This window comes from Triticum urartu, chromosome 5 (assembly GCF_003073215.2).
Source record: "Triticum urartu cultivar G1812 chromosome 5, Tu2.1, whole genome shotgun sequence".
Taxonomy (NCBI): domain Eukaryota; kingdom Viridiplantae; phylum Streptophyta; class Magnoliopsida; order Poales; family Poaceae; genus Triticum; species Triticum urartu.
In genome coordinates this window covers 450,669,833-450,685,756 of record NC_053026.1, presented here as the reverse complement: position 1 = coordinate 450,685,756, position 15,924 = coordinate 450,669,833, and the positions used below count along the sequence as shown (strand labels likewise).

Genomic DNA, 15,924 nt, shown 5'->3' with positions numbered 1-15,924 from the left:
AGCTAATGGAATGGGTCATGTCAATCACATCATTCTCCTAATAATGTGATCCCGTTAATCAAATGACAACACATGTCTATGGTTAGGAAACATAACCGTCTTTGATTAATGAGCTAGTCAAGTAGAGGCATACTAGTGACGTTTGGTTTGTCTATGTATTCACACAAGTATTATGTTTCCGGATAATACAATTCTAGCATGAATAATAAACATTTATCATGATATAAGGAAATAAAATAATAACATAATTATTTCCTCTAGGGCATATTTCCTTCAATTTTAGCACAATGGGGTTTCTGAACTTACGATCTAGAATCTAACTATACACCTAGACAGAAGCAAGCAACTAAACATCATTTTGGTAAGGTAACTTAGAAATTCTAGATGCGTCATAAATCATTTGATCTGATGATAACCAGTTCATTTGGACAAGGCAAAAAGAAAGTTACTTTTATTTTAAAATTATTTAAGTTGAAAAGCTTGAACAAGCAACTAATTACCTAGATTCACATTACATGCCTTCTTTTGCAAACAATTGCAGCTTTTTTATGTAATTTTTACATTTACTTGGAAGTGTTCTTAGCATCTCAAACCTTGCACCTTTGTTTTGTTCATTGGGGTGCGACATATGTGATAGTTACACATCCTTTACCTTTGTAACTTTTTAGTACTAGACAACCTTGACATGTATATGGAAGAAGGTACGAGGTATATTCATGAATCCTTTTCACTAAGGTTGAAGGAATGGATGTTGGGGTTTCCGTGGGGCTGAAGAATGAAAATGGATCATTCAAACTATTTGTCATGGAATGTGGCTGTTATATGAAAGACTTGGACATAACACTTAATGGAGGATCCTCTTGGTTTTATCAAGGGTACGTGGTTCACAATTTCATATTTGTGAATACTTTGTCAACTCCTTTGAGTAGGGGTTTCTCTATATAAAACTCTTGTCATGATATGTATCTGAAGTGAACTAGGGTTTTCCTTTTTGAACGAATTTTAGTGAGATGTTATTTAACCCACTTCAGTTGATATATCCTCTTGCTTTTTGTAGATTCATAGATGCTTTTAGCAATCATATCAGATCATCTATGGAAAACGCGATTATGAACAAAATAGTTGAGGGTGCATCGAAGCTCGACCTTTTCCTAGGAGGTCTTCCAAAGGAAATTTATGTTGATAGAGTCGCTACTATGAATGTGACATTTATTAATGATCCGCGCTTCAGTAGTTCCTCTATTGAGTTTGATATAGATGGACTATTTATTCCATCTAATAAAACTGCTCCTCGGAGTGACATGCATTTTGGTGATACCAAACTTGCACCACCTCTTGGCAGCTCTTCAAACATGCTGTGGATTTCATTGGACGAAGATGTTTTCAACTCTGTTTCAGCTCTCTACTTCAAGGTATACTATGATCATTTATCATTGTAAACTTGTTCCTTTTCTCTTCCTATTTCAAAAGAATAGTATTCTTATCGACTATGTGAGTGCAGAGTTGCTAACTTGAACCTAGACGTTTTCCATGTTTCAACTATACTACTACGTAGCAGTGAGCCTATTCTGATTGACGTGATCACTTTTTTCATTCAGGCTGGTTTACTACAACATATGGTGGACAAGGTTCCCGATCAGTTTCTTTTGAACACTGCTAGCTGGAGGTTTTTGATTCCAAGGTTGTACCGTAAATATCCAAACAAGGATATGCTACTGAACATTTCTGCTATATCACCTCCCTCTGTGAGGATTAATGTAGGTAGAATTGACACCACGATGGACTTAGATGTCATAGTAACCGTATTGGGTTCTGATGATATAGTTCCAGTTGCATGCATATCACTGGTGAGTTTTTCTTCTCACTGATTTTGTGTGTTCCTATCCTAGTTGTTCAGTTTATGAAAGGTAATCTATTGGAGTGAAATGACAATGCATATGCACCATCTGGGTGGTATTAAAGAATACCTTTTTATGTTGCTTCAGGCTCTCAATATTTCAACTTTTCACACAATCAAACTAAACTTTGCTATTTGATATGCTCAGAAATCAACATTCCATCCAATGATTTGCTGTTAACAATCAAAGTAAACTAAAGTAAACTAGACTAAACTTTGCTGTATTGGATAATTGGAAGTTTGTATCTCCATGAAAACATATGCATCTTTCTCAATCTCTTACAGTTATTCTTATTGTAATACATATTGCTTTTGCAGTCAGTTTCTGTTTCTGGACGTGCAAGTGTTTCTGGGAATAATCTTGTTGGAAACGTTGAGTTAAATTATTTCTCGTTTGACTTGAAGTGGAGCGATATTGGCAAACTTCATACTGGTATAGTGCCGGTAAATTTTTGCCTCGCCATTTTTAGTTTTTTTGTCTCCCAGTGGTAGGGCCTTTAATTGCACCCAAATGCACACTTTAGTAAGATGTAGCAGGGGAGATTCCTAATCTAAATGCTAGCACTGAGATGAGCTCGGAAATTGCGACCTCATGTCTAGGAAGATATCTGGCTTTTTTTATGAAAGATTATGTTATGCTAAGTAAATGAAGGAGTACCATTTTATAACAGAAAATGCCTTCAGAGATGTCCTTAAACCTGACACGAAAAGAAAAACCAGTGGTTACTAATGGAGCTGCACTCATATTTCATTATACCTAATTTTACTTTACTTATTTGAACATCATTATGCTAATCCTGTTAAATTGTCAGAGTCCGACGCGTATCGTCCTGAAAACTGTGTTCGTGCCCTACGTGAACTCGTATCTTGGACACGGTTTCCCGTTGCCCATCATCAAGGGCTTCGTCATCAGAGATGCTTATATCCTCACTTCATACTCAAGCATTATGTTTCCTTCGTCGAACCAATGAATAGATCTGGAATAAAGCAGGTTGTTGGATTAGTCACCAAAGGTCCCGCAGTCACCATGAAACAATTAGTATAAACTAATGTACGTTGTGAAGCTACTTCATTGATTGTACCTCTTGTAGTCTAGTGTCGGTTGTATAAACAATTAGTATAAACTAAGGTCCGGCATCGGTTTGTAGTCTGTAAATAATCACCCCCCACTAGTGCAGAACAGGGCAATAGCACCGGTTCGTAAGGCCCTTTAGTGCCGGTTTAGGAACCGACACTAAAGTTTCGGCACTAAAGGCCCCCCCTTTAGTACCGGTTCAGCACGAACCGGTGCTAAAGGGGATCCACGTGGCACGAGCCAGCTCCGAGGGGCGGGAGCCCTTTAGTACCGACTGGTAACACCAATAGGTACTAAATGGGTGTAGGTTTTTGTTTTATTTTGTATTTTTCAATTAAATTTGTGTTATCAATTTAATTTAGGATTGTTTTATGTTATAATGAGTTGTAGTCGTCGTCATCATCATCATCATCGCATATTAATAAATAAATAAACTCTAGCTAGCTAAAAATCATCATAGTCGTCTAATTACCACTATTTAATCATCATAGTCATTACCGCTAGCTATCTAATCATCATCAACGCTGGCTAGCTTAAAGAGGAAACATTCACTTTGTAACAGAAGCAAAGATATCATCAAGTTCAACATAACCATCACCAACATCGAAGTTCAGGACACGGACATGAGACAAGTACTAATTAAGAGCATGAACTAGTAGCTACTGATCCTGCTGCTCCCTCTCAGATAGAATAGCATAGAACATGTATAGCTCTCCTGATTCATCATACTGGAGCATGCAGATGAATCTATCTCCTAATCTTGGGTTGCGCTTCTCCTTGCTGCCCCCTAGTACTTCTCTGCGATCGTTAACAATTTTGCTCCAATCTTTCACTATTAAGCATTCTTCGCTTTCAAAAATCCTGAATGCACTCATGTGCAATGTAGGAAATCTTGGTCGTAAGCTAACCATTGACATGCGACCTTTTGTCTCGATCCACTGAGGCACAACTGTCATCGGAAGTCCCTGTTGAAGAACATCGTATAGTAATTAATATACTAAGCAATGAAAGTTTAGCTTCAAAAATAATGTATGCAAAAGATGCACTAATTAAGGACAAATATTTAAAATCTTACCATCTTTCGATTATAGATGTGACCGTAGTTCAATACGATCACCATTGGTCGCACATTTTGAGTACTAACATTTCTAAGTTTAGGAAAAAAATTGTCTTGACAGTATTAAGATCCTCAAGCCATGAAACATAATGACTTATCTCCTCGCAGTTTAGTTGAGCCCCGGGGCAGTAGTAGGTCATGTCTACCAAGCGCCAGACATGTTTGCTTGAACCGAAATAAGCTGACAATACAAATTAGTTGTCAACTATTTTTGAATAAACTGTATGAAAGACATAAACATATGCATGCATGGTTGAGAAAAACTCACCAAATGGTAGAACTGGAGGCGTTTGCACATCGACCCAGATGTCTATATTACCTTCAATATCATCTTCCGGACGAATATCAAAGGTGATAACCATATCAGGCTCAAATGCATAAGCCTTGCATAGTGCTTGCCAAGTTTTGCATTCAAAATGGGTGTATGTGTCTCCATTATATAATTTGACGTTGAAAGTATACCCATGCCCCATCTTCAAGTAAACTCTCTTTACCTCCATATCATCTATAGCACTAAAACCTATCTTATCCAAGACAAAAATTCTTGCATGGCAGGGGATGCGCTAGTAGAATAGTGAAAATTTAAAATTATAAATTGAAGCAAATGAAGCATAAGTTTTGCATTCAAATAATAATTGACAAAGTAACTTACTGTATCAACTTCGAATGTCTCATCAGCTTGATGCTGAAGCGCTTACCATCAACAAGGAAATTTTGGTCGCACAGGCCGCGCTGGTCTTCACAGTGTTCGCACATAATGAAATCTTTTTCGTCGTCAGATGACATTTCCTATGTTCATATAGATGAAACATTAAACACCTATATCTAGCCAAATATATATTCATCTAACATTTGACATTAATATATCTACTATATTCATCTCTAACAATTGACATTACTTTTCTATCTAATTCATCTAACATTCGACATTAATCTAACATTTATATAAACTCAAATTATATATAAAAAATTAAATAAACAGAAAAATGCATTAACAAATAATATTTTACTTAGATCATCAAATCTTAGATACCTAAATTTTCTTACTAAAAATAAACTAGTTATATTAATTATTGAACTAGTTCAAATCTCATATACCTAAATAAACTACTTCGACAATTTTCTTACTAAAAATAAACTAGTTATATTAATTATTCAACTAGTTCAAATCTCATATACCTAAATAAACTAGTTCGACAATTTTCTTACTAAAAATAAACTAGTTATATTAATTATTCAACTAGTTCAAATCTCTAGTTCGACAATTTTCTATCTATAGCTAATTCATCTAACATTCGATCATCTAATTAACTTTTCTAAAAAACAGAAAATAAGTAAAAAAATGTGTGTGTGTATGTGTGTGTACGTATATATGTGTGTACGTATGTGTGTGTGTGTATGTGTGCATGTACGTGTACGTGTACGTATATATGTGTGTGTGTATGTGTGTGTGCCCCCGTACGCCGCCGCACCATACGTACGAGAGGGGGCGCCGGCGTACGGGGCGGGGGCGGCGTACGTACGGGCGGGGGCGTACGGGGCGGCGGCGTACATGTGCGACGACGACGGTCGACGGCAGCGGGGAGAGCGCGAGAGACGTACCGCGAAAGACGACGGACGGCGGCGCGAGACGGCGACGACGACAGGCGGCGGCGGGGACGAAGACGACGACGACGGACGACGGGCGGCGGCGGCGACGACGGGCGACGGGCGCGCGCGAGAGGTTGAGACGAAAGAAGTGGAGATTTAACTGAATTTTCGCAAGTGCTGTATATATAGGATGGGCCTTTAGTACCGGTTCGTGGCTCCAACCGGTACTAAAGGCCTATTTTCGCCAGGCCAAGCAGCGGGAAACGAAGGCTTTTAGTACCAGTTGGAGCCACCAACCGGTACTAAAGGGGGGGCCTTTAGTACCGGTTGGAGCCACCAACCGATACTAAAGGCCTTGCGCTGCCACCCCAAAGTTTAGTCCCACCTCACCCGGCAAAGGGCAGCCGCACTGGTTTATAAACCCAGCTGCGGCTACCTCTTCGAACTCCCCTATATAGCAGGCTTTTCGGCCTAATTAATTAAGGCGCGCTGCCCTGTAAGTCGGCTGGCCCTTCTGGGCCTGCATTTGCACACCCTAGGTCTGGCAGGCCCACTGGGCAGCGCGCCAACAAATTTTTTATATAGTTTTTTTCTTTTCTGCATTACTTATTTTCTTCTATTTATTTTTGAGTAGTTTTTTATATAGTTTTTTCTTTTCTGCATTATTTATTTTCTTCTATTTATTTTTGAGTAATTTTTTGTATAGTTTTTTATTTTTTCTGGAAATTGAATGCTGCATACTGAACAATTAGGTAAATGACCGAAAAATAACAAATGATGTCAGAACATGTTGGAAATTGATGACATCACTTTAAATGCTGGATACTGAACACAAAAGAAGTCTGGAGTTCAAATAAGTTTAAAAAACATTGGAGTGGCCATGTAACAGATGAAGTGCGTCTAGTTTTTGCCGTGACCCTCTCTACTCTTTCACGCATGCTATGCGGGTGATATGATGATACCATGCCAAGTTTCAACATTTTCAGTATTCATTTTGTAGTAATTTTCAATTTCACGGTCATTTAGCTCCCTAAACAATTAGGTAAATGACCGAAAAACAACAAATGATGTCAGAACATGTTGGAAATTGATGACGTCGCTTTAAATGCTGCATACTGAACACAAAAGAAGTCCGGAGTTCAAATAAGTTATTAAAAATAAAAAAGAGGTGCAATGTTGGTTAATTTGCTTCAAGCCATTCGGAATAGTGTAGACTGCACTGCACATAGCTCAGTGCAATCTATGCTATTCCGCAAGGCTTGAAGCTAATCAACATGTAGGTGAGCATTGCAACTCTTCGTCATTATCTGTGCACTCACGGCTTATAAACCGCTCATACTGCCTCTCTCTTGGCGAAGATCACAAGATAGTTTGGTTAAATTGCATTACTTGTAAGTCCAGTTAACATGGATGCTTATGATGCAAGAGCAACAGCAAAAGTGAAAATTTGGCACAAATAGGTAGTTGTGTAACTAAAATAGGTAGGAGGAGAGATAACTCTTATGTCACAAAAAAGAAGTTGTATCAAACCTTTTATGTCGGATCTAGAACAAACCAATCGGTATCGCCATCATACAGCCCAACCGTGGCTCGTGATGCATATATATGCATATCAAATGCACGGTTGGATGTATGATGGCGAATCCGAATGATTTGTATTCAGTCGATGAACTGGTAGATGTATGCAGTCGATGAACTGGTAGATGTATGTAGTCGATGAACTGAAAGACTTATGCAAGGAAGGCGAGAGGTGGGCTATATACAGGGTCGTCTGGCTCACAAAGTGATTGTGGTAGTTTCGATCCAACGACTCACATGAGCTAGGAAGAAACACACCCTTGATCCAACGACTCGCAAGAGCTAGAAAGAAACACACGATTCGTGTGATTCTTCCTGATTGGTGGGATGCACATTAGTACCCACTCCGGACTCCGAAACCCTGATACTCGGAAAGAGTTTGTCCAGTTTGTACACGAAGTGCGTCCAGTTTTTGCCGTGACCCTCTCTACTCTTTCGCGCATGCTATGCGGGTGATATGATGATACCATGCCAAGTTTCAACATTTTCAGGATTCATTTTGTAGTGATTTTCAATTTCACGGTCATTTAGCTCTCTAAACAATTAGGTAAATGACCGAAAAACAACAAATGATGTCAGAACATGTTGGAAATTGATGATGTTGCTTTAAATGCTGCATACTGAACACAAAAGAAGTCCGGAGTTTAAATAAGTTATTAAAAATAAAAAAGAGGTGCAATGCTGGTTAATTTGCTTCAAGCCATTCGGAATAGTGTAGACTGCACTGCACATAGCTCAGTGCAATCTATGCTATTCCGCAAGGCTTGAAGCTAATCAACATGTAGGTGAGCATTGCAACTCTTCGTCATTGTCTGTGCACTCACGGCTTATAAACCGCTCATACTGCCTCTCTCTTGGCGAGGTGGGACTAAAAACAGTTTGCCATAACCTCATTAGTACCGGTTCGTGGTACGAACCGGCACTAAATGGTGATGGTGGGGCCATAGCCTGACCGCAGGCTGACACAGCCTCTTTAGTACCGGTTCGTGGCATGAACCGGTACTAAAGGTTCGCCACGAACCGGTACTATTGATCGCCGCCACGAACCGGCACTAATGTACACATTAGTGCCGGCTCTAATTCAAACCGGCACTAATGTGCTTCACGTTTGACCCTTTTTCTACTAGTGCCCCCCTTGAAAATCTGTAAATAACCACAGATGTAACTTTGTAAATGTAAATATTTCCTTTTTTTTGGAAATGGAGGTAAAACCCCCGGCCTCTGCATCATGATGATGCATGCGGCCCTTTTATTAAAAATCCAGAAAGTATCCTCAAAAGGTTTTACAGCTTGCAAACGGAGCAAAAGCGAAGCATATAAATCTGAAAAAATAGAAATGGCCTAACAACAACCGATATGGTGATAATAAGGACAAGCTCTCTAGTCATCTATCCTGTTATGCGAACGCCATCCGAACCAGTTGAATATAGCCCGAGCCACCATCTCTCATTGGTTGCACCCAGTAACCAAAGGCTCCCTGGAGTCCATAGGAGTGAGTAAGGACCACGTACGGATCCAAGCTGTAGCTCTGAAGATAACCTGCAAAAAAGTTAAGTTGTGTTGTCTGTTAAAAATCATATCATTTCTGCAGTTCCATATAGCCCATAGTAACGCACATATTCCAATCCGAATACGAGCTGCCGTAGTCTGTTCAACCCCAGCTAACCACGTCCCAAACAAAGACGCAATATCTACTGGGGGATTAATATTAAAAGCTATATGAATCGTTCTCCAAAGTAACTTGGCAAGTGGGCATTCAATGAATAAATGTTGTATTGTCTCATCCTGAGCACAAAAACAACACCGCGAGTTGCCTACCCATCGCCTCTTAAGTAAGTTGTCATTTGTGAGTATTACTTGTTTGTGGACAAACCACATAAAAAAATTTAATCCGCAAAGGAACCTTAACCTTCCATATATGAAGTGACCTTGAGAGGGGCCAGAATTAATCAAATCCATATAAAAGGATTTCACCGTAAATATCCCATTTTTAGTTAACTTCCATTGTGTAGAGTCCGGCATGTCGGAGAGTCGAACTTGAATCAACCTCTGAACCAAGTGCATCCAGGCTGTCCATCCCGCACCCACTAGCGTACATCTGAACTAGATATTCAAGGGAATAGTTTGAAGGACGATACCTACGTAATCTTCCTTACGTTGCACAATATTGTAAAGGGTAGGATATTGTAAGGCCAAAGGTGTCTCTCCTAACCATGTATCCTCCCAAAATCTTGTTGACATCCCATTGCCAACCAAGAATTTGACCCTACGAAAGAACATATCCTTCGTTCTCATAAGTCCCTTCCAGAACAGTGAGTCGGTTGGTCTGATGGTAGTCTGGGCTAGCGTTTTCGTGTGCAAATACTTATTGCGCAGGATTTGAGACCACATGCCCTCTGGCTCTGTCCCTAACCTGTACAACCATTTGCTCATAAGGCATTTATTCTTAATTTCCAAGTTCTCAATATCGAGACCCCCTTGGTCTTTAGGTCGACAAAGGATATCCTATCGCGCGAGACGGTATTTCCTCTTGGCCTCATCAGACTGCCAAAAGAATCGAGATCTAAAGAAATCAAGTCGCTTTCGGACCCCTTTCGGAATTTCGAAGAACGAAAGTAAAAACATTGGCATACTAGTTAGTACTGAGTTGATCAGAACTAATCGACCTCCATATGACATCAGCTTGCCCTTCCAGCAGCTGAGTTTTTTTTCAATTCGTTCTTCAATACATTTCCATTCTTTATTGGATAATTTACGGTGATGAATCGGAATACCCAAATAACTGAATGTAAAGCACCTAATTCGCATCCAAACAATTGTCTGTAGGTATGTTCCTCGTCTTTGGCCTTCCCAAAACAGAACACCTCGCTCTTATGGAAATTGATCTTTAAGCCAGACAATTGCCCGAAGAGACATAAGATAAGTTTCATGTTATGTGCCTTAGCCATGTCATGTTCCATGAAAACAATAGTGTCATCGGCATATTGTAGAATGGACACTCCTCCATCAACCAGATGAGGAACTAGACCCTCTACCTGACCATGTTGCTTGGCCCTGCCAATAATGACGGCCAACATATCTGCCACGATATCGAACACAAGGGGTGACATGGAATCCCCTTGTCTCAACCCCTTATGCGTCTGGAAATAATGACCAATGTCATCGTTCACCTTAATACCGACACTACCCTTCTGGACTTGAGTATCCACTTGGTGCCTCCAGGTTTCACTAAAACCCTTCATGCGCATTGCCTGCTGAAGAAAAGGCCATTTTACTTTATCATAAGCCTTCTCGAAATCCACTTTTAGTATAACCCCATCTAGTTTCTTCGAGTGAATCTCGTGAAGTGTTTCATGTAAGACAACTACTCCCTCGAGTATGTGTCGTCCCGGCATGAATGTTGTCTAACTAGGTTGAACCACTGAATGAGCAATTTGTGTCAATCTATTGGTTCCAACCTTTGTGAAGATTTTAAAACTCACATTCAGCAGGCAAATGGGTCGAAATTGTTCTATCCGGACTGCCTCATTCTTCTTTGGTAATAACGTAATCGTACCAGAGTTTAGGTGAAAGAACTCCAAATGGCCATAAAAAAAGTCATGAAACATAGGCATAAGATCATTTTTAATGATATGCCAACATTTCTTATAGAATTCAGCTGGAAACCCATCTGGTCCCGGTGCTTTATTCGGCTTCATTTGAGTTATGGCCAAAAGAACTTCTTTTTCAGTAAACGGTGTAGAGAGAATTTCACTCTCCGCTGCCTGTAATTGAGGTATATCATCAATCACAGACTCATCAAGAGACACCGTGGAAGTATTGGGAGGTCCAAAGAGACGTTTATAATAGTTGGATATATATGTTTTCAAATTTTCATGTCCCACTATTGTTCCCTCGTCCTGTTCAAGCTGTATGATTTTCTTCTTCCTATGTTTACCATTTGCAACCATATGGAAAAATTGTGTGTTGTCGTCCCCTTTTACAGCCTTAAGCGTTTTCGCGCGCAAAGCCCATTTGAGTTCCTCCTCTCTGAGGAGAGCACGTAGGCCTTGCTCAGCCTCGGACTTGGTTCGATGTTCGTTCATAGAAAGAAGAGTGGTTTCAGCCTTAACATTGAGTGCCTCGATGAGTTGCGTTAGGCATTCTTTTTTCTGCTTATAAATCCCACTTTCATTCCTGGCCCATCCTCTCAGAAACTATCATAGGTGTCTTAACATTGAAGCCCGTCATCAGGAATGTGCAGAAGATCCATGAACTCTTTCCATGTCGCAGACAACTGACGGCCATTGGTCATCCAAGTCATCCTCCGCTCCTCCCCGGGATGAAAGTACACTGAGGCAAAGAACTGACAAATGAGCTCAGGGTCATAGTCAAGGTGAAAAGAGATCACCAGCTCAATAGCAAACTGCTCCACCAAGTCGAGAGCCTCTCCAAAATAGTCACGAAACTTGTCCTTCCGCAGGTGATGCATGTCTATCCACTTGACATCCACAAAGGTATTCTGCTTGTTCTTGATCACATCCAGATAGATGAGAGCCTGTTGCTTGGTCCAGAACAGCTCGTTGCCTCTGAGGATAGCCCGAGGATTCACATAGGGATTGATCTTCCGGCCCTTAGCAGGTTCCTTTTGCTTGCTGGCAGTGGTCTTGACATTGCGCTTGGGGGCATTGGATCCCTCTAGGGCTTCATCTTGGGGGTTGCGCAGACGCTTGGAGCCAGTGTCACGACTGGGATTGGAATGGCGAGAGCCACCACCTGAGACACAGAACGCAAAAACACCCACAACAGCCAAGAGAGATTAATGCAAAGACCACAACAAAGCAAGTGAAACAAGCAAAAAGCACACATGATAAATGCCTAGAGAGAGATTTGATCCCTACGGTAGTACTGCCAAGAGCTGCGGAGCTAAGATAGTAGTATGGCTCTTAGACGCGGTAGTACCGTGCAGGATCACGGTAGTACCGGGTGTAGGAGTGGTAGTACGACCTTAGCGCCGCGGCCGGTGCGGTAGTACCGCGTCTGCAGAGCGGTAGTACCGCACGGTATGGTAGTACCGCACCTGACGGGCGGTAGTACCGCAAGAGCGGTAGTACCGCACATCGGGCATGGTAGTACCGCACCGCGTCAGATCTGAACTGGTTCAAATATGAAAAAGCCCGTGAAACCATGGCGGTACTACGGTTGGACAAAGCTACCACAAGACAGCATATCAAGTATGTTTCCTACGCATCACGACTCTCCTACATCCTACTCTTGCATAGATTTGGCCTAAAATCTCAAGAACGACAAGTTTCTCCCCAAAAACCTAGAAGCAAGAGAACAGCCAAGAAAAAGAGGGATTTTGGGAAAAACCTTGGTCCATGGCAAGAGGAAGTGGTGGGGAACGATCCCATCGGTCGGAATCCGAGGAGAGTGGCCGGAGACGGAGATCCGACGAGGGCCTCCGGCGCCGTTCTTGAGCGGGAGAGACGTGGAGAGAGAGACAATGAATGGGTATGGGGAGTTGGAACTCCCCTGCCTGAGTCATAACCCCCACGCGCCCTTGACGGCACGGTAGTACCGTGCCCAGACACGGTAGTACCGCCCGGCGCGGTACTTCCAAAGTACCGCACCAGAGCGGTAGTACCATGCTGTGGCGCGGTAGTACTGTGCCTCCCAAAGCAGTAGTACCGCGCCCAGACGCGGTAGTACCGTGGGCTCAAGAAGATGCACGTTTCAAGCGCGAAAAACTAGATCTTTGCACAAACCACTCCGAGCCAACACGACACCACAAGACCACGCAACACACAAAACCAGAAAGGCACACGACAAACGAACCAACCACGAGACACCACCTCTCCAAAAGAGAGGGCGGTGGCCGTAGCCACCTATGTTTGAGTCAATTGGTATGGCACCGCGAAGAATTATCCTTGGGTCCATGACCAAAACTCGTCTTTGAAGCACAAGTACCATCAAACATGGCTAATGTGAAAGACTTGATTGATTTATGCATAATGGGGGGGAGGGAGAGTTCATTGAGAGAACATCACCCCCCCTATGTCCATGCCTACATCTAAATAGGATAACACATTGAGTATGGTGGGGTGTGCAAGGGTTCAAGCAACATTGCTCGAATCGATGATATTTAGCTCATGCCTTACCTCGTGAAATCTTGCTTCATCCAAGGGCTTCGTGAAGATATCTGCAAGGTTATCATGAGTGTTGACGTAGTTGAGCTCGATCTCTCCTCGCCTAATGTGATCTCGGATGAAGTGATACCGGATCTCAATATGCTTCGTCTTGAAGTGTTGCATCGGGTTGAGAGAGATCTTGATGGCACTTTCATTGTCACACCAAAGAGGCACTTTGTCACAAGTGACACCGTAATCCTTTAAAGTTTGCCTCATCCATAAGAGTTGTGCACAACAACTACCGGCCGCCACATACTCCGCTTCGGTGGACGAGAGAGACACACAACTTTGCTTTTTGGAAGACCAACTTACCAAAGAGCAACCAAGGAATTGGCACCCTCCGGAAGTGGACTTCCTATCCACTTTGTCTCCCGCCCAATCGGAATCCGAGTACCCTACAAGCTTGAAGTTTGATCCTCTTGGGTACCATAAGCCAAAGTTTGGGGTATGAGCCAAATATCGAAAGATTCGTTTGACTGCCAGTAGTGACTTTCCTTAGGTGCGGCTTGAAACCGTGCACAAATTCCCACACTCAACATGATGTCCGGTCTAGATGCACAAAGGTAAAGCAAGGATCCAATCATGGAACGATATACCTTTTGATCCACCACTTTACCATTGGGATCTAAGTCAAGTTGGCACTTGGTGGGCATTGGAGTGGAAGCCGGCTTGACGTCACTTAGCTTGAATCTCTTGAGCATGTCTTGAGTGTATTTGGATTGATTGATGAAGGTTCCTTCTCTTCTTTGCTTCACTTCGAACCCTAGAAAGAACTTCAACTCTCCCATGGAGGACATCTCGAACTTTGAGGTCATGAGAGCGGCAAATTCCTCATTGAAAGCTTTGTTAGGAGAACCAAAGATAATATCATCAACATATAATTGGCACACAAACAACTCCCCTTTGACCTTCTTAGTAAAAAGAGTGGGGTCGATTAGCCCAACTTCAAAACCACAGTCTTGTAACAACTCGGTAGGGTGGTCATACCACGCAAGTGGGGCTTGTTTAAGGCCATAGAGTGCCTTATCGAGTTGATACACATGATCGGGAAAGTAGGGATCCTCGAACCCGGGGGGTTGCTTGACGTAAACCAATTCATTAATGGGACCATTAAGAAAAGCACTCTTCACATCCATTTGTTGTAACTTAAAGTTGTGATGAGAAGCATATGCAATCAACATGCGAATGGATTCAAGACGAGCAACGGGAGCAAAGGTTTCACCGTAGTCGATACCCTCGACTTGGGAGTAGCCTTGTGCTACCAAACGAGCCTTGTTGCGAATGATGATCCCATGGGCATCTTACTTGTTCTTAAATATCCACTTGGTTCCTATGACATTGTGATTTCCGGTCGGTCTTGGCACCAATCTCCACACTTTGTTGCGCTCGAAGTTGTTGAGTTCTTCATGCATGTCATTGAGCCAATCCGGATCTTCTAGCGCCTCATAGACCTTGTGGGGTTCCACATAAGAGACAAACGCGTGATGCTCACAATAATTTGCTAATTGTCTACGAGTGCTTACCCCCTTTCTTAAGCTTCCAAGCACATTCGTCGTGAGATGATCCTTGGTGGAGAGCTTGGAAGCAACCTTGGCGGCACGACGCTCTAATTCCTCCTCGGTGGTGAGTTGAGGAGCGGTTACTTGATCATCTTGAGCGCCGTCATGAACTTGTTCTTGATCTTGAACTTGCTCGGGGGAGAGAACTTGACCTTGGGCATCACTTGGTGTGTCCACACCGTCTTGAGTATGATCATGCCCTTGGTCTTGTTCATGAGGTTGAGGGCCTTCACTTTGTTCTTCGGAAGCGTGTGGGCCTTGGGTTGGTGATGGCTCCACTTGAGTGGAGCATTGTCCTTCTCCTTCGGCCACAAGGGGTTCCTCAATGGGTAGGATAAAACCAACACCCATTCTTCTTATGGCTTGAGGAGGAATTTCATCACCTACATCACAAGTGCCACTTTGCTCCACTTGGGAGCCGTTATTCTCATCAAACTCCACGTTACACGTCTCCTCAATAAGTCCCGTGGATTTATTGAGGACACGGTAAGCATGAGAGTTTGTAGCATAACCAACAAATATGCCCTCATAAGCTCTAGCCTCAAATTTAGACAACCGAACACCTTTCTTGAGAATGAAACACTTACACCCAAATACCCGGAAGTACTTGAGGTTGGGCTTGTTACCGGTGAGTATATCATATGGAGTCTTGTTCAAGCCCTTGCGGAGGTAGAGCCGATTTGATGCATGACATGCGGTGTTGATGGCTTCGGCCCAAAAGTTGTACAGAGAATTGAACTCCGCCATCATGGTCCTTGCCGCATCCATCAACGTCCGGTTCTTCCTCTCCGCAACACCGTTTTGTTGAGGGGTGTAGGGTGCGGAATATTGATGCTTGATTCCCTCGTCACTAAGAAACTCATCCAAGGTGTAGTTCTTGAACCCGGTGCCGGTGTCAAGATCTTTGCATTGTGTTGACGTTGTGCTTCATTTGCAAA

General features: G+C 42.4%; 1 protein-coding gene across 1 annotated transcript; it reads left to right on the top strand.

Annotated features, from left to right (window-relative positions):
• The first annotated feature begins 685 nt into the window (after positions 1–685).
• On the top strand, positions 686–2,868 carry LOC125556222 (putative BPI/LBP family protein At1g04970). The gene is made up of 6 exons (XM_048718998.1): positions 686–701; positions 830–875; positions 1,058–1,412; positions 1,599–1,847; positions 2,216–2,341; positions 2,710–2,868. Exons 1-6 carry the CDS (start codon positions 686–688, stop codon positions 2,866–2,868), a joined length of 951 nt encoding a protein of 316 aa, XP_048574955.1.
• The last annotated feature ends 13,056 nt before the right edge of the window (positions 2,869–15,924 follow it).